At 45.1% G+C, this 18,316-nt stretch overlaps 1 protein-coding gene across 6 annotated transcripts; it reads left to right on the forward strand.

The window, feature by feature from the left end:
* The first annotated feature begins 7,574 nt into the window (after positions 1–7,574).
* Positions 7,575–18,316, forward strand: LOC131206905 (choline transporter-like 2). 6 transcript variants are annotated; one of them, XM_058199535.1, is made up of 10 exons: positions 7,575–7,666; positions 11,459–11,506; positions 13,755–13,877; positions 13,986–14,149; positions 14,212–14,407; positions 14,605–14,849; positions 15,873–16,270; positions 16,347–16,665; positions 16,736–17,393; positions 17,477–18,316. In XM_058199535.1, exons 2-10 carry the CDS (start codon positions 11,470–11,472, stop codon positions 17,578–17,580), a joined length of 2,244 nt encoding a protein of 747 aa, XP_058055518.1. In that variant the 5' UTR covers positions 7,575–7,666; positions 11,459–11,469; the 3' UTR covers positions 17,581–18,316. The 6 variants fall into 6 exon arrangements, with proteins under 6 accessions (XP_058055518.1, XP_058055494.1, XP_058055487.1 ...); XM_058199511.1 differs by lacking the exons at positions 7,575–7,666; positions 11,459–11,506 and adding exons at positions 12,129–12,226; positions 13,476–13,656; XM_058199504.1 differs by lacking the exons at positions 7,575–7,666; positions 11,459–11,506 and adding exons at positions 12,149–12,392; positions 13,476–13,656.

The raw sequence follows: 18,316 nt of genomic DNA on the forward strand, positions 1-18,316 counted from the left end.
ACTTAGAACCACTGATTTTCTCCTCATCTTTTAGTATCTTCTTCAATTGTACCATTTTTTCTATTTCATCTGGGAAACAATTATGCAGCGGAGTGCTTCCTTGTGAGTCGATAAAGTTGACCATCGCACTCAATTTTGACACCGCAAGATCTTTTTTCGAACAGTGCGTGATGCCAAAGACCACGCAAAAACTATCATTCACTTTGAGGAAGCATTTTGTATGCGAATCAGTCTTTACAACAACCACCAAGAGTAACGTGTCGCTTTCTTCGTTGAAGCAATCAGGGAATACACTATCGAAGGTGAAGTTTTTCAATGCGCTTGTCAAACGAAATACCCGTTCTGATAACATACTTTCCATTTCACGTTCGAACGGAATATAAAACACACCTTTTACGTTAGCAATAGTTGTGAATGAAGTTGCAAACACTTTTTTATCAGTCATCGCTTCAATCATTTGCTCACAGCACGCTCTTAATTTCATAAACGGACCAATATCGTTCAGGTGGAAATGGTCAACTTCTGATGTTCGGGTTTTTTGAAACGTAATCCAGTCCAGCTGCCCTATTGACTCAACAGTTTGAGCCTTGCGGCACGCATTTATGAGGAACTTTACGAAATCAATATCAACCGCTTCCACGGCTTCGTGCAACGCAGTCGAAGCATTTTTCACAGGTTGTAGCAAGTAACCCAAAGTTCGCCACTTCTGAAGTACACGCATAGGCATGGCCAATGGCTCATGGGTACCAGAGCGACTTAAGTGATCCCATTCGGCTGTAACTTGTCCCAGTCGACCCGTGATCCGATACATTAGGTGCTGGTTAGATGCTTTTATTGCTTCCTGTAAAATGGAGGGACAATCTAGAAAGTCAAACCCTAGTTTTTCGAGCACTGCAAGAACCTTTCGGCTGTCTGTCCCACACTGAATAGCTAGTGCTATGGGGTGCATAGTTTTGTCGCTATTCTTATAGTACTGACAGTTAATTGAGCACACTTTATTCAGTGTCTTTCGACTGCCATCACGCACTAATAGATGTAAGGATGTTTGCCTGTCCTTGCGTCGTTGATCTATGACTGCGTCGAAAGATACATCTGTCTTCAGTTGTTGGATAATGTATCGTACACTGGGCGAGTTTTGGTTTCTTATGGCACAGTAAAGAAGATTGTTCCAGATTGGGCCTGAATTCGTGTCCAGTGGAACAAGGTTGTGCGCCAAGCAAAATTTGAGCAGTTCGGTGCGGCTATAATCTTTCAAACTGCGATCTAATGTAACTTTTGTCATAGCAGACAGTTGGATGGGTGAAGACGGAGTTGGAGAAGATGGATAGATCTTACCGTAGAGGTAATCAGCGGCCACCATATTATTGGACAGCAGGGCGATATTAAGAAGTGTATCATAGTTTGTAACGGCCGTCGATTCCATCAGCTTTTCGAACATTTCATTCCAACGAATTTTTATTGCATAACAAATGGCTTCTGTTCGTTGCTGTAAGTTGCAGACATCTGCTAGCACTTTACAAACATTTTCTGCACCGTGTATGACTCCCGTACTTAACGGATTTACGCCGTATTTGGTGTCAGGATGTTTAATTAACGTGCTTATGTCTACCTGTGCAATGAACTGCCGAACAGCTCGTGCATTACCGTATTGTACCAGCTGTTGCAGGTTGTCCCATCCTTTCGCTGGGGATAAGAACTGACTTAATGCATTTTTCGTTCTTAGGCCATCTATTAGGTTTGGCCACCCATACAGCTCATCGGGATTGAACGTTTGCTCACTTATTTCCAAAGCTCGCGTCAGGGCTGTTGCATAATCGGCTTCACCTAGGGCAACGTACGAAAGGAAAGTGGGAGAAGTAATGGTGGTGGAAAAACCTTCAATGTAGCCGTCCAACAAAGCGATCAACGGATCATGTAGTTCGCGAACGTCAACTCTGGTCTGAAAAATGCTCCCCTTTTGAGGACTTCGTTCGGGGGTAAAAAGACCCAATTGCAAATCATATCTCGATCGGAGCGTACGGAAAGCGGCCAGTGTATTGTTTTCCTTCAATGCCTTCAGCATCTTGTGATGCTGATCTATCCAAACCATTTCTAGCTTCGCAATGCTTCTAATGTCAACATCATCGGTGAGAGGTTGTTGCTTGCCCCGATCCGATTGGAATAATTCGAGTTCGTGTTCGACCATCGCTAGAGCATTTAAGAACAGAGTCATTTCATCACTATCCGTCAGGATGTTGTAGGAAAGTGTGTCGTGTGCTAAAGAATTGCGCAAATTACGCCCTTGAAGGATGGGAACACGTTTTCTGAGCAAATACGAGTTATCGCCGAAATATCCAACACTTTTCAGAAGCTCACAAACTTCCAACAGATAGAATTCCAGTGAAGGAGTGACGATTGCAATGTCCTCAATACTCTTTTCTACGAGGTCTTCTATAGAGCTAATCCCAACCCTTAGAAGTATTGCTTTCAGCTTCCCAAGAAGATCTTCGAAAATGGTTTGAAGCAGTTTCTTATCCTGCTTTATTAATTCAGCAAGTTTGGCACTTTTTTTACCGCAATACCTTTCGAGATAGGACCATTTCAGATGCACTTCGTACACGTTTTTGTGCAAGTAACGATGCAGCTCCGATCTGCTGTTTTCCAGCTTTTTCAAAACATCCGCGTGGTTCGATTCGTCTACTTCTAAATCTTGCAACCAGCTTCTAATCAGCTTGGGGTATTCGGCATGCGCTAAGTTGTTCATTCGACGTTCATTGACTTTTAAAATGAATGTTACATTTTCTGGGTTCAGAGCAACTAAACCGACCTCACGCCATTGGATGGACGACAAGGAGATATAGCAGGAGTGCCAAATGTTCACTATTTCTTCGTATAAACGGTTCGGTTTCTTGAGCAGATTGTGCGTCAACATTCTACGAACAGTGGCAATGTTGGCATCAGTTTGTGGGCATGCGATCACCATGTTGCGATACTTAATCTCTCCGTTTGAATAAACAAATTGTTTTAGCTTCTCTATAACCCGAACTCTTGCTTTCAGCATACCTACCACACGTGGGAACTCTTGCGTGTGTCGAACGGCTGAGGTGGAGGATTGTAATTTTTCTAGCTCGCTGAGAAGATGCTTAAAATATCGCTCTACTTGGTTGATGTTGATCGCCTGTTGTTCGTCCAGCACGGCCATATCTCCGACATGTACGGCACTGGTACGCCTTGCCGTAAAAGCGCTGTCTTACACTGTCGATCGTGACCACAAGCAACATCTGAAACATTGTTCGCACCATATTGATGTGTTTCTGTAGTTTTTCAAATATCGCTACATCTTCCTTTTCATCGGCTATGAATTTACTCATCGGTGGACAGTGCGAAAAGAATTCGCGGTGACTTTTACATATCGTGGCAAACGTGTTCGTAAGTGTTGTGTTCACAATGTCACTAGCTTTCGCAGGCATGTTCGAGGTTTCTTTAGTGTTTTTAATTGCTTCTCCAATGACTTGAATTAGTTTTTTCAACGCACCAGCGTGTATCGCCGAACCCACAGTGCTGTAAGACGTTGTAACATTGACGTATTGCAAAATTTTGCTAATAGAATATAGTTGCTTTGTTATGGCGTAGTCTTTTCTTGTTGCTTTGTAAATTTTGCGACATTTTTTAGTTAGAAATATGTTGAACACAAACGATTCCTGGGACACAATTTCTCTTACGGTGTCGGTTAAGTAATTCTTAGTTTTATCTTCACTTTCAGTGCCTTTCACTTCCTGAGAATTGTTCTTTATCCGAGGTCCACTTTTTTCATTTTCATCCTTTGATTTTTTAACAATTTTTATGGCAGCTTTTATTCGATTGCTGATGTTTACCCTACTGTGTATAAAGCGGTACTTTGGCTCTGCTTCCGATAAGTCGCCGTTTCCATATTGCTTCAGCCATTTCTTTCGCATCTGCCCGTTTGTTGAAACACATTCTTGGTAGAAAGCGTACTCTAGACTCATCAAATCTTTTTCCATATCATTCAGAGCTTCCGATTTGCTGTAACGTTCCACAAGAACAGTCAATTTTTCTTCTATCGTTTGTAGAGCCTGTTTTGTTGCCTCTAACTGCTTGCAAGTTTCGCGAAGGCACTCTGTAATGCTTCGCTTATTGACTATCAATTTATACGGTTCGAACCTTACAAGCGGCGGTTTGAAGGATGATAGAAAGACAGCTAAGCAAAATATAATTTCACTCAGCGGTAGATGGCGAAAAGCGTTTTTGTAGTAAAAATGGAGATAATACAAGCGACTGTGTATAATCTCCAACTGGCCCAAGACACCGTCATTAAGCGAACCGAATCCGGACAAGTCGTAGTGTTGCTCCAGATGGCTCCACGCAGTTAGTATCACATCGATATGCGTCTCCCACTCGCTGGGGTTTAGTTTTGGGCCATTTCCGCTAAGACGTGCATAGCTGTACTTTGACAGCATCCACTGAAGATACGTTTTAAGCTTTGGATCAACCGGAATACAGTTTGCACTCAGCGTAATCATTGCGTTGCACATATGTTCAAAACGTTTGCCTTCCTCCATATCCGTTTTGATCGCTAGAAACGTTTTGAAACCCTCCAACGAACCACGTTTGATCATCACGTAAAATGCCTCTTCGTCACTGAGGGCATCAATTTCGGCTCTTATCATGTCTCTTTTTATTTCGTTGAAGGTCGCCTGCGCGGAGCCATTTTTAGCGAAGATTTGCGCAGTATTTACCACAACTTCCACGGCAGTTAACCCAGCTGAATTTTTACGATTGCCGTCGACAAATTCACTAGCAAACAGGCACTTCATAGCTTCGAAACGACCTTCGGGAGGTAACGTAACACACCGCTCAAGCAGCGTTTTTTCATAAATTCTTTCAAACTCAAGCACTGTCTCAATAGAACACGTTTTTAGCAAGGTATTGAATTTTCTCAAATCCCCAGCATCTAAAGCTTCGTGCAACTTAATTGCCAGCTCCATAATTTACTGTGGTTTTAACTAACCAGCGTGCGCAGCTGAACCAGGCGAACTGAACATGCTTTGAACATACAAAATGGGTTCACAAACACTTGTTAGACAGCTAATCTGGTTAGGCAGTAACAAACCTTCGTATGCGTGTAACGTCCTGTCGCAGTGTTTCTCAAGCAGTTGGTCACTGGTCATTGGTTGGCGGCCTAGGTTACGATTAACTCGAACGAGCTGGGAATTTCGGGTATTTTTAAAAGTTTTAGAAGCACTGGCCGCTCGACGGCAGCATGCGTGATAAAACGATGCTACGTTTAGACATATGTTTACGTTGCGCTGGCGCTTCGCGGTGGCGCTCCCCTTTCGTAAGGTATTCAAAACACATGTTGAATACCGCTTCCATAGGTTCCACCCATACGCATTGAGCATTAAACAGCATTTTGCATCCCCTTGACAGGTAGGATGACAGAGTTACCTTTCCGTTACAGTGTTACAGTGTTACATCTCGCTCATTCTTCAAATGGAGTCACCCAGTACTTAGCTAAGCATTGTTTCGACGGATGTATAGACAGAAATGAGTAGACACATTTAGCCAAAGAATATTCATCGGACAAAATTAATCTATTTACTCTGTAGCTTTTGAACAGTTGTTCACACATCGTAAAACGTTGTCACTTCATCTAAAACATTCAAACAGACTGCGATGACGATTAGCTTCTTACTAACGACCAAATGCGGAGCACAAATTCCATCTTCCAATTCACAGGAGAAATTTCACCGACATCCTGCGTCAGGTTGCAACAAATGTATGGTAATGCAACCACCGAAGCTCTGAAATGGATAGTGCCGAAACCTTAATACCGGACAAACAAAACCAGTTTATCAGATTATCAGTAACTAGCGGACCCGACGAACTTTGCTCCGTCTCAGAGGATTTTCTTTTTTATAAGATTTTGGATTTTATCAAGTTCCGTTTCTGTTTTGGGTGAGGATAAGTAGAAAAATCTAGTACTTTAAAGATTCTTTAATAGGCTTTTGCAGACTATTTTAGGTTTCCTTTTTCCGTCACTCAAGCTCCTTGTGATACACTACATTTTTTGTTTTATTATCAGGCGCAAGAACAAACAACGCAGATGATCTTCTGAGCCGTACACATGCCACATATAATTGACCAAGTGAAAATCATTGATTTTCCAAATTCAGACCACAAACTTTCAAGGACTCTTGGGATATTTTAATGATCATAGCGGATGCAAGACGAATAGGAAATTGAAATCTTTTAAATTCAAACGGCATATCGGTTGGGATCATCGGGAACTGCGGAATGAGAACTCGGAGTCGTTGCGTACAATGTTTTGGTTGGCTTATGTTTCGAAGCATTATTATTTCACACTACTTCCTTTGATTGGAACTTACAAAGGAATGCATACGCGTCTTCGATGTTTTTTGGCCTAGCTGCTTGCACATGGCCAAATAAGGGTTCTTTCAGGCCTGCTATAAAAGCAGCGAGGCCATCAACTATATATATAAAAAAATGGTTGTTTGTCTGTCTGTGTGTACCGCTTTTTCTCCAAAACTACTGCCGCCTGCCGCCTGCCGCCTGCCGCCTGCCGCCTGCCGCCTGCCCGCATATACGCCTGATAGCATAAGCATATACATCTCGAGGCAGTCGTCCGAATCGGTTAATGCTTTTTCAACGAACCTGACGGGACTTGGAGTAACCTATACGATAGAGTAATCTTAGTACAACCATATGCAAGAACCGGTTCGCTTGTTTCTCACTCACTTGAAAGAAAAGAAAGAGAGAGAAAACGAGAGAGAATAGACAAATATAGAGAGAAAAGAGACCGACAAGGCAAAAAACAGAGCCCGGGAACGCAGAGTTAGTGCGGTCAGAAAGTCCCGAGACTAATTTCAGTTGGCGGAAAAGAGTACGTTAAAGATTCACTACTAAAAATTCGAACATCCGAAGCAGGCGCTCGCAATTCTCGCAAACTGAAATCACGTTTTCCACGTTCAAAAGGCGATAGTTTCGTCGGTGTTTTTGATGCATATTTCGCCTGTTTTTCTAGCGTGGTTCATTTTGCATTCGCGGCACCGAAATTGCAGCCCTTTCAATAGAAGCTATTCAGGAAATCGTGATTCAAATCCAGCGCAGAAGTGAACGTACGTCTGTTTGTGTGCGGGAGTGCTGCATTCCGCCTTCAATTAGCGGGCGCTGAGTGCTAAATTGTGGTTACGTTGAATGCGAAAAACCAAACCATTGATCCCAATTGGCGTGTCCCGGAACGGCGTGTGTGGCCGTAGCCGTAAGGTAGTCACTCACCTTCGCGCGGCCAAAACAAAGAGAGGTCGCAGAACCTGAGCCCGAGCCATCGCGAGCCCGACAGCGCAGCATCCGCTTCCGCTCCGCCCCTCCGCTCCCTCATCCGTCTCGTTCGTCCCGGTGCATCTCCCGAAGGCGCGCGTAGAAAGTGCAACACAGCAACGAAAGAAAGAGCAGGACAGCAACACAAACAAAGAGATATTTGAATACACTCTCCGCGGAGCACTTTCTTCTCTCCGTTTACGGGGTGTCTCCCCGTCGCAGGTGATCGGCATCGGCCACCCTTTCCGAGGCCGTCGGTCGGTTGATTGACCGAACGCCCGAACCGGACCCAGTCAGCTGTTCCACCGGCACGGCCCCACCGGCCAAGGTAAGAGCTTCGTGTTGTGATGTTTTTGCGTCTCGTAGGCCGCTGTTCGGTGCGTGCTTGAACATGAAAACATTGTTGTTCACGGGTTGGGTTTCGCACAATGGACGGGATTTCCCAACAGCGAATGGCATCGAGTGCGTCGATGCGTTATAAGCTGGGTTATGGCGAACAGCGAACAGTTTTTTATGATTTGCATTTCACATTGAATTCGATCAATACTCACGCTTTTTATTACTTCTGGACAACAATACGAGCATGATAATTCCTCTGTCTAGAGGAACCTTCTGAAAAGAGAACCGATACAGTCCGTTGTTGGTCCAGAGTTGGTCCAGAGTTGGTATGTTCTTTTGTACTTTCGCGATGCTTTAGAATTCCACCCAGACAATAGCATCAACGCCCTCACTGGCGGCGACGGGCGTCTGTGCCAACCTGTTAACCGCCAACTGTTGCATCAAGCGCTACGCACTTAATGGAATGGCTTTTTAAACCATTTACGACCTCTGCGGAGGTCTCCGGCGCGTATATGGGGACCCGTGTCTAACACTATGAGTCACAGCCCCACATACAACTACATCGACGAGCGCGCATCGACACTTTGTGTCTGGGTTCCACTGTTGGTGGATGATAGCATAATTGTTCTTCGTATGCATTGGTGCGCTGCGCGTCTTCATTTTGTCGTGCACAACAACTTCACTTAAGCAATTGTGCCCGGATTGGTTAATTGGCACAATAAACGTTGAATGTGTGGGGCATTGTTGGCTTTGTGCGATGCTTCTTTTGACACGTGAAGTATTCATCGAACCTGACCGGCATACAATTAATAATCATTTTTTGTTCCAGACCAATGCTGGGACATGTACGCTTTTCGCAACAAACGGACCAAATCATTTCACCACCGAACTGAACGACACCATTAAACTTGATCGTCCGGGCCGCGTTTCTACTGAAAACCATTGTTGACGTGTCGGTTGATTATACTTCAGGTTTCTTTAGTTTCCATATCGATGCTCTAGGATCCTGCCTCCAGAGTGTTGACATTGAGTGGCGTGATGGCAGCAGAAACCAATTAAATCTCTTCACTTCCAGCCAGGCCGTCTCATGCTGAGAGATCGTTTTTCCGGTTAATCAACCCGATTTGCCTCACGGTGTGCGAGATCCGATGGCACAATGTCTCGTGCTGATCTCGGGTGGAAGTAGTTTGTTTGGGCGAAGGTTGAATGTTAGTGGCTCCCGGCGGGGTCTCCGACGAATAGTAGCTTCCTGTGACCGCAGTCGGATCGGATCTGTCGGTGTGTAGTATCGGATGACGAGCGCCATCATGTTTTTCAAGCTTTTCTCAAGAGCGATCGGTTTTTTCCTTGAGTTTGCCACACAATCCCAACTAAGACTAACTTCCTGGCAGTCTTAGAATTGAGTCTATTGCGTCCCATGACCTTGGTAAGGTTTCGTAAAAGCATGCTCTCGTAAGTAACGCATGGAACATTATCGATTCCCCTTGAGCCCCGGGCGTAGCATGTTTTAATCTAATGACCATGGGGTGGCCACATAGGAGGGGGAAACCTATCCAGTTTGGAATGGTCACAATTTTGGGTGATCTGCCATCAACCGACCGACCGTTGGTTGATGGTATAGATATCGATTTTTTACTGTCTTTAAAAGACAACACAAAGTTTAAATGTACATTAAACTAAAATGTTCCGATTTTATTGTTTTCAATATCCCATTTTTTTATCGTTGCCATGAATATTTGCTCCCTCAAATACACCAGCCCAAACTTGATTGTCAATGTGGATTCGACCTATATTGCTGTGTACTTTCCGCCCACCGATCGTTTACTTTCGGGGCGCCGTCATGATAATATTAGAATTTTTAAAATACTCTTTCCAACGCCCCGTGCGTATGCGGTACCGCAGCATAGACGCGCTAGATAAGCGGCAAAAAATGGGAGACATCACGCTTTTCGACAGCGACACGACTCCATGGCGGCGCGGTCGAGAAGTGTGTGGCGTTTATTTTTACATTACCTCCGTCATCCCGCGGCTGTGTCGGGTGGTAGGGTTGGCGCATTCAAATGCCGTGCATATGAAGCGGCGTTTCGCCTTCAAACTTCTTTTGGGCGGGCGATAAGCGGTCCAAGTCTTTCCCTGGCCTAGGCCTTGCCCAAGCCGACCGCGACTGTCGTAGGCCGGATAAAAATGGCCTAGAAGCGGGAGTTCCAACAGATAGTTTGGCCATCCGCCGGTGGCGACCAGGATGTTTGTGCACGTGCAACAACAGCGCATCGTGTGTCTCTGGAGCGGGGTGTATTAAATGGCCGCTTCGCAGTATTTTAATTTCAACAGTAAAATCAGTCGGTAAATATTGTACGGTTTCCTTGGTCGACAACATGATCCCACCGCCGCCGTTTGATACCAAAACACTGCAATGAAAGCAGTCACCGCGTTAATTTCTCTTGCCTTGAGCTGCATCTTGAAATTATTTTTAAATCTTTTCGTCAACATACTCTGTAGATTAATCGCCCGTTCGTACCATTTAAGCAACATTAGCGCAGCAATAGTCTTGCGTGTGTGACACTAGCGGCCTTTGGTGATTACTCGGTACTAACGGCCAACTCGTTGGTGGTCTGTGTTTTCCGATGTTTAAACAATTTCTTGCTTTGCTGGCATTTCTTTTGCCACCAGTGCTGCAAATCGGTTGACATTATATCTAATGTTACACGGTCTGGCACATTCCGGTGCTATCACATGGGTACGCCGTATTCGTTACCTTGCCCGAGGACGGTAGCTTCGCCTGCCGTTGACGTTCGCTCAAGTAGTTCTGGATAATGTTTGTTGAAGTCAGAAATTAGGTCGACATTGGCGATGATGTATCACTGCTTTTAGCCACACCATGTTTTCGGTCTATCGGTACCGGGCACCGTGGAAAACTCGTTTGAAGTGCTGAAGTTCTGGCGCAATGTTGTAGATCTACGATGCAGATATAACTATGTCTGACAGTATGTTTTCATGCGACTCGCATATGTTGTGCGAAGAGCTTTTAGAGAATGATCGACGATTTTACAATCGCCTTAAACCATCATAACGCTATTTGTAGCAATTTACAAACTTTTGATGTTACTATAAACATGTTTAAAATTTAAAGTTACTTTATTTTGCAATGGAAAAGTCTAGTACAGCTAAGAAGTAAGGTGGTATGTATCACTCGCAACTAAACCTCCGTTAATCACTGTAACTAAATAGTCAAGTGATACCTTACTGTGCAATTAAAAAGTAATCAAAAGGAGCCACACGAGTGCTTATAATCGTGGCCAAAAGACTGGAAATCCCAGTTTGCATTATCACTTAAAGATGAAGCTCAAATCTTGGCACACGGAACTGGAAGACCGTTATGTACACTTGCTTATCAGTGTTATCTTAGGTATCATAAATGAAGAAACACTGCAGCCACAGATGCATCACCCACCCGGGAGCATCAAAGTGATTCATCGGCTCTTCAGCTAGTGGAAAAGAAGGAACAGAGACAGATAGAAAAAAAGAAGCCGAAGGACAGAGCCCGAGTAATGCAAATTTATGTTGTTTACGAAAGCACTTCAAATAAAGCGTGCAGCAGCAACAGATAACGGAACGGTTCCCGGTTGTCCCGGTTGTCCGCCCTCAAATAGTTGAAAACAGTGTTTCTACCGTGATAATGATAAAGAAACAACCTGGCCGATAGAGACCAGTACCGAGCCACTGGCGCTGCTGGCAGGACAGATCTAACTTGCCACTTTTACTTTTCTACTCCCTTTTTCAGACTACGGTGCTATGGCTTGCTGTGGAGGCTCCAACAACAAGGAACTAGGTAAGTGTACCAACTGGCTACGTTAATATCTTTACATTCTGAAGATACGCAAAGTGCGCTACATCTACTCTCGATCTAATGAGCGTAGTTTGTAACGATATATTCAATTACGCTAAGCAACTGACCCTTGGCTACCGGACTTTGCAAGCGGTGCCCTTCGCTGGTGGAGGTCCCCCGAGAGATGTTTTCCTCGGAGCAACTGGCACAAGACACAAATGCAACGGCAGCAAACACACGATCGCATGAATTAATGTGATTCCCATCGAAGGGAAACGATCGTTCCGGATATAGAATGCGGTCGCAGCCGTATCAGATGATCGGCGGGCCTGAAACGGGGCTGAATGAGAAAAACAAGCGGACCAGCCCCATTCTAGTGCATCGATAATTAGAGCCTAGCGGAGAGTGCCGCGTATATGGGCAACGCGGTTCAGAACCTCCGCGAGTGCACCGTAATTGGAACCATACAACGCCGTGGACGGTAGCCGAAGGCGAGCCCGTTGCCAGAGGAGTGCCATAGGAAAACCTACTAATGTGCTGACCTAGCAGAAGCATCAGCGCACTTGACACTTGCCACCGTTGGTGCCGCGGGTTGTTCCGTCGACGCGGTCAGTTGTTGATCAATCGTCGTCGAAGCCAGAGGCACCGGTTCGCTCGGGCACTGATCTGATCACGTTTAGTAACGGGCCACGCGCGCCCGTGTGTATGTGTGCGCGATCTCTGGTGTGTGCGTAGGCGTCGGCCACTCTCTCGGAGTGAGATAATTCTAGCCACCGGGCGGGTGTTACGGAATACTTCAAAAACATTTACGGGGCTTCGTGCCGCGTGACGTGTCGTTCGAAGTTACCCACAGCTGTGTCGATGCACAGACACAGACGGCTGTCCAACCGTAAACAGAAACAAAGAATCACACCTACATGTTAGGGGCCAAATTGCCTTCCACGGAACTGGACGCTCCAATATTGTCACCGCAAACTAGCTACCTCCGATCACCGGTTCCAGGAACACTAGGAACCACCGGAGACCATTTACATAATAAGACGAATACCGATACCGATGGACATCGACGGCGAGTCGCACTTGTTTCGGATTTATTTCCCCGTTTTTTGTGCTGCACTAGACAAAAGATTCGCGCCAAGGTGGCGTGAGCAAACAGAGCTGAAAGTAATTGCACAAACAGTCTTCGTGTCCTAAGTGTGGGGTTTCCTTTGCCCGTGGGAGCTTGTCTTGTCACCGGTAGTGTGTCTTGTGCGGTTCAGAAGTCTGCTTCTTGCGGTGCGGGTGCGCGTGATCAGCATCAAGACACGGCGGCGGTGACCCTGCTCCTCGAGACCAAAGTGCTAATTGAGTTTGCCGAAAGTGACGCCAGCGCGCGGTTAGGTTGGTTCTGGGTAGGATCGTTTCTCTTGTCTGCTGTTCAATTTCTTCAAATTAATGGCGTTTAGAAGCAAACTTGAAAGCAAAAATGGTCGTGTGAATAGAATGATCCCATTTTGCAACACCCCGATAAATGTATATTGGCGATCTTACAAGTTTCTTTAGTTTACCCATCGCCCTAACCATCACCATTTGATCGTGAATGATCGTGGACCAAAGAACAAATCGTTTGCAGCACAGAATAATGATTGAGATATTTACCCTTTTATTATCAGTAATAATAGAGCGAATGCCAATTATAGATCTGGTCAGCATGAGATGATGTCATGCGCCATAATTTCGTCTAACCGATGTTGGCCTCCTCCAGATTTCATTTTAAATTTTACACTATCCGCACCGCGGGATAAGTGTGTTCCACATTTGAAACTCGATTGCGGTCCGTAGGCTCAAGTGGAATCGGTGACACGAAACCCGCAGGCTAGGAACCGCTGCTGTTAGCAAATTCTTTTTTTATGATACAAAACAAGCCAAACGGAACACAGAACAGGGTGCGCGTGTGCGTGCAGCGTTATCTTATCCACATCTCTCTGATAAGCCACACAGCAAAGTGCGCGGTGTGCGTGGTGATCCGTTTTTCACTAAAAGAGGTGCATCCCTTATAAATTTGGACGGCCGTGTGCTATAAACCGTAGGTTCGCGCGCCATGGGGTTGTGCTGTGGTGGGTCAGATCGTGTGGTCAAACATTCGAAGGAAGATGTGCAACATCCGGCAGAGAGTAAGGACGCAACGCTTCTACTGTTTTTGATATCGAAAATGATTCAATCATCGCCAGCAATGACCAATTTTTCTTTTCTTTCTTCTGTTTTCTTCCAGGCGAACCACTCAAATATGATCCCGATTTTAAGGGGCCCCTCTCGAAACGATCGTGCACCGATCTGCCGTGTCTGCTGCTGTTTCTCGGATTTCTAGCTGGATGGGGCTTCGTTGCTTACTATGGCAAGTGCGACCTTCGCTCTACATTGGACAATAACTCAGAGCAGAACAAAAATCAATGCGGAATGCCTCCAGTGCCCTTCGTATAATAATTTTCTTCTAACTTTGCAGCTACGCAACATGGGGACCTAAACCGGCTTCTCGTGCCAACGAACTCATATGGACTGAAATGTGGTGTCGATAGCGAGGTGAGAGAGGAGCCCTATCTTGTGTTCTTCAACATTACCGAGTGTGCCAAAATTGATGTGCCTATCTACGGCTGCAAGACTCCGCAGGTATGTTAATAAACATACATTTGGTTGGGGGTTATTAAACCGGTACAAAATCGACATTTTAGGTCTGCGTGAAAGAATGTCCGGGTGAAGATTTTGACTTTGGCCTAGCAAGCTGCAGCACCTCGAACCTTGCCACTATCCAAGCGAAACTTATTTGTGAGCATCGGGTCAAGAAAAACGAACTTACGTCATGTGGGAAGATACGAGAATATATTGAGGAAGGTCGCTGTGCCCAAGCATTCCAGAAGAGTACACCGTGTAAGTATCGCTACGCTCACCCGTTCAATTTGTAGAGAAATCGATTGAACGGGTAATCAAAATCAGCCTGTATATGACATGATGATGAGACGCGGCAATGCATGAATCCGATCGATGTTCGCTCCCGCCAGTTCCAGCCACTGGGCAATCTGTTGACTCTTGTGTGTTTCCAATAATCCAAAACTACTACATTACAGTGGCAGGACGGTGTATATCTAATCTTCCCGAAAGCCAATGCCCGTACGTACCACCAAAAATGCTTCAACTTCGGCAACAGCTATTGGGCAGTGCGAAACAGCAGTCCGCGGCAGACCACTGCACCGAGCAGCGAGCGCTTGGGCGAGAAATTTTGGAAGAGAAAATGGCCAAGTTGCAATCCTTTTTGGCACGATATGTCAATAATCTTATAGCGGTCGTCACGAACGACAATAGTGTCCATCAGGTTTGTGCATTGCTTTCGGATGCAAGCGAAGGTAGCGTGCTTGCGCACTGTGTAGAGTAGTGCTCTTCAATACTCTAGTTTCGGTTTGCTAGCGATACTAACCCTGAACTACAACTAGCAACTGGTGATGCTGTGGTTTCCTACGTAATTGGTAAACTAATCGGCCAGAAAGCTAAACTGTTTGTTCGTCGTTTGTTTTCTAAACTATTTCTACCATGAACATCCTTCATTTTTCTGCAGCATGCAATGCTCCATGTTTGATACGATCAGCATACAGCCAGATTGACCATCTTCTTCTATTCGTTGCCTTTCAACTATGTTTCTATTCGATTTGTTTCATTTCAAACACACTGTCATCAACTCACGATCATGATTAAAATAATTGTGTACATTACGCTCCGGAATTCCCGCAACTCGTTAAATGACACGCCCTGTGCCGTATACTAGTCTCCAAACGATGCATTCCTGATATGGGCACTATCACTAGTGGGGCACGTAACATACAGCAATCGGTGGACGAAGCGATTAAAAACTTGAAACTCTTCATCGGGGTAGGTGCAATATTGTTTCCCATTAAATTTAATATTACTCCAATGATAAGATCCCCTATTAGGTGTAGCAAATTTTAAACTTGATTCAGAACGTTTGGTTTCGTCTGGTTTTGACGTCCCCAGCTCATTATCATTGCCATGTTTCATGTCCATGGGCTTTGAGGGAAAATATGAAAATTTGAAAGGCAAAATAACTAAACTACTAGTTCTATAGGTCGAAAACAAATTGTATGGCTCTTGCTCTACACCACTAACAGCACTGTATCTTAAATAGTTAAACAATTAGCTTTCTAACTGTATTGCAATTTGTAACTGCTATCGTTAGTGTTTGTTTTCGCCAATGTTCCTAAATTCCCCATTTTCCACGAAAATAAGCAACTGTCGCCAGCTAATACATTAATTCACTAACATAATTTCCTGCTAGAAGATTGGTTGTTTTATTAATTTATTATTTTTGTTTTCATCACAACAGACCAGTCAAATGATTGTCGAAGATGTTCTGGAATCATGGCAGATGATACTGGTGTTCTTGGGGGGTTCGATGTTGGCTAGCCTGCTCCTGATTACGATGCTCCGCTGGGTAGCCAAACCACTCGTCTGGATCTCGATCGTTGGCGTTATCGCAGCGCTTAGCTATGCCGTTTACTACAGCTACACTGAGTATCGAAAAATCAGTGCCAACCCAGTGGCGGCCCACGTAAACGTTTCGCCCAACTTGAGCTCGCTGATAAACTCCTGGTTTAAGTCGGATCAAACGTGGCTTTGGATTCTTATCGTTACATCGATTGTATTGGTCGTTTTGTTGCTGGTGGTGCTGGTGCTACGTAAAAGGATCGTCATCGCAATCGCTCTCATCAAGGAAGGAAGCAAGTATGTGGGCAGAAATGAAAACTGGAAGCCGCGGCAGGATATTGTAACTGATTTCTTTTTAAACACTTCACTTCAGGGCAGTCAGCGCCAGCTTCTCTACCGTATTTTTTCCAATCGTTCCTTGGATTCTGCAAGCTGGCGTGATTGTGTTCTCGGTGGTGGTTCTACTCTTTTTGGCATCCATCGGCAATCCGGTGCACAAAGTTTACGGCCTGAATACGTCGAGCTCTTGTGTGTGCACCAATGGCTACAAAGAAGGTGATGTGTGTGACCCCACCGTGTTTAACGAAAAGTGCAGAGATGTCAGCGTGCGAACCGACGGACAAGCGAGGTGCCTCGATGCGGCCTGCCACTTCCAGGAAGTTGATACTCCGCCACTTGTGGGATATTTCCATGTAAGACACGTAACGTTATCAAAATGGATTTTCAACATAATCGTTTATCCATTCTCTCCATACCTACAAGGCCGTGAACGTCTTGGGATTCTTCTGGGGCATTTGCTTCGTCTCCGCGTTTAGCCAGATGGTGTTGGCTTTCACCTTCGCAACCTGGTACTGGACGCGGCAAAAGTCCCGCCTACCGTTCTTCGTCCTAACGCGCGGCGTTACGCGCACAATCTTCTTCCATCTCGGGACGCTAGCTTTCGGCTCACTGATCATAGCGATTTGCAAGATCATCCGAGCCATACTCGAATACTTGGACCATAAGCTGAAGAAGTTCGACAACAGTGTTACGCGCGCGATTCTGTGCTGCTGCCGATGCTTTTTCTGGTGCCTGGAGAGTTTCTTGAAGTTCCTAAACACCAACGCGTACATTATGTGCGCCATCTATGGCACAAACTTCTGCTCCAGCGCTCGGGACGCGTTCGGTTTGCTCACTCGGAACATACTGCGCGCAATAGCCCTGGACAAGGTGACCGGATTCCTGTTCTTCCTGTCGAAGCTGCTCCTGGCGTGCGGAATGGCGGCCGTTACTTATACGTTCTTCGACAGTGACATTCCCAAGACCCCGTTGAACTTTCCCTTCGTGCCGGCTACACTTGTGTTCATCGGCACGTACATCATTGCGTCGATATTTTTCAGCGTGTATTCGGTAGCGGTGGATACGTTGTTCCTGTGTTTCTGTAAGCATCCTTCAGCAATTCCAACTCCAGCTGGTTTGTTAAAGATACTGAGTATTTTATCCCTTTTGTCACCCTGCCAACAGTGGAAGATTGCGAGCGGAATGATGGCAGCGCCGAGAGACCGTTTTTCATGTCGAAGAGCTTACTGAAAATACTCGGAAAGAAGCAGCAAGCGATGCGAAACTGAAGCCAAAGAGTCGCCGGAACGAGAACCATTTGCAATAACGAAACCGTGAAACGCCCAACGCCGGTGAACAAAACGACGCAGGACAGATCTCTCTCGGAACGCGAGGATTTATCGCACAATGGAACGGCAACATAAAATATAATGCGATTCCCGATCAATTTCAAACTGATCTAAGTATTTAAGTATGCGTCCCACGGGCATACCAAAATGCGGCTAGGCTTAAGACTTTATATTTTGATACTAATTTATACGACGCGTATACCATTGGTGTGATAAAGATGAAAGGATATGAATTCGTTCTTTTCGCAGAACAGGATTTCTGCAAAAAGCCCCGTTGGGCTAGTGGATGTAGCGAAGTTGAACTTTTTGTGAAGGCGTTCGTTCCCAGAATTATTATTCTTACTTGTACCGAATACCTCTCAAAAAGGCATCTAGCGAGTATGTAAAAGTTCTACACAATATTTAGGAATAGATATTTCGAATAAGTAAAACATACAACTCAGAGTTGCCAATGAGTGTAAGAATTTACAATGCAGAGAGAAGCATAACGAGATAGGAACGAAATGTGTGATCACTCAAACAGGGAAATGTTGTGAATTCCGAATTACAGTTGGTAACGGTAAGAAGATTGCGGTTGACGGACATAGTGGAATGTTAAGTATGATCCCAAAGGACGTACAATGTGCTCTGTATATCATGTACCACTTTAAAATAAAGTCGTTTTTTAACTTTACAT

This window comes from Anopheles bellator, chromosome 1 (genome assembly GCF_943735745.2).
Source record: "Anopheles bellator chromosome 1, idAnoBellAS_SP24_06.2, whole genome shotgun sequence".
In the NCBI taxonomy this organism is placed as follows: domain Eukaryota; kingdom Metazoa; phylum Arthropoda; class Insecta; order Diptera; family Culicidae; genus Anopheles; species Anopheles bellator.

What these genes read in the sequence shown, in the direction of transcription:
- LOC131206905 (XM_058199511.1), top strand. Translation starts at nt 13,584, where the DNA reads ATGGGGTTGTGCTGTGGTGGGTCAGATCGTGTGGTCAAACATTCGAAG. An exon ending in ACGGCTGCAAGACTCCGCAG is followed by an intron (nt 14,150 to 14,211) that starts GTATGTTAATAA and finishes TCGACATTTTAG; the next exon opens with GTCTGCGTGAAAGAATGTCC. An exon ending in ACGACAATAGTGTCCATCAG is followed by an intron (nt 14,850 to 15,872) that starts GTTTGTGCATTG and finishes TCATCACAACAG; the next exon opens with ACCAGTCAAATGATTGTCGA.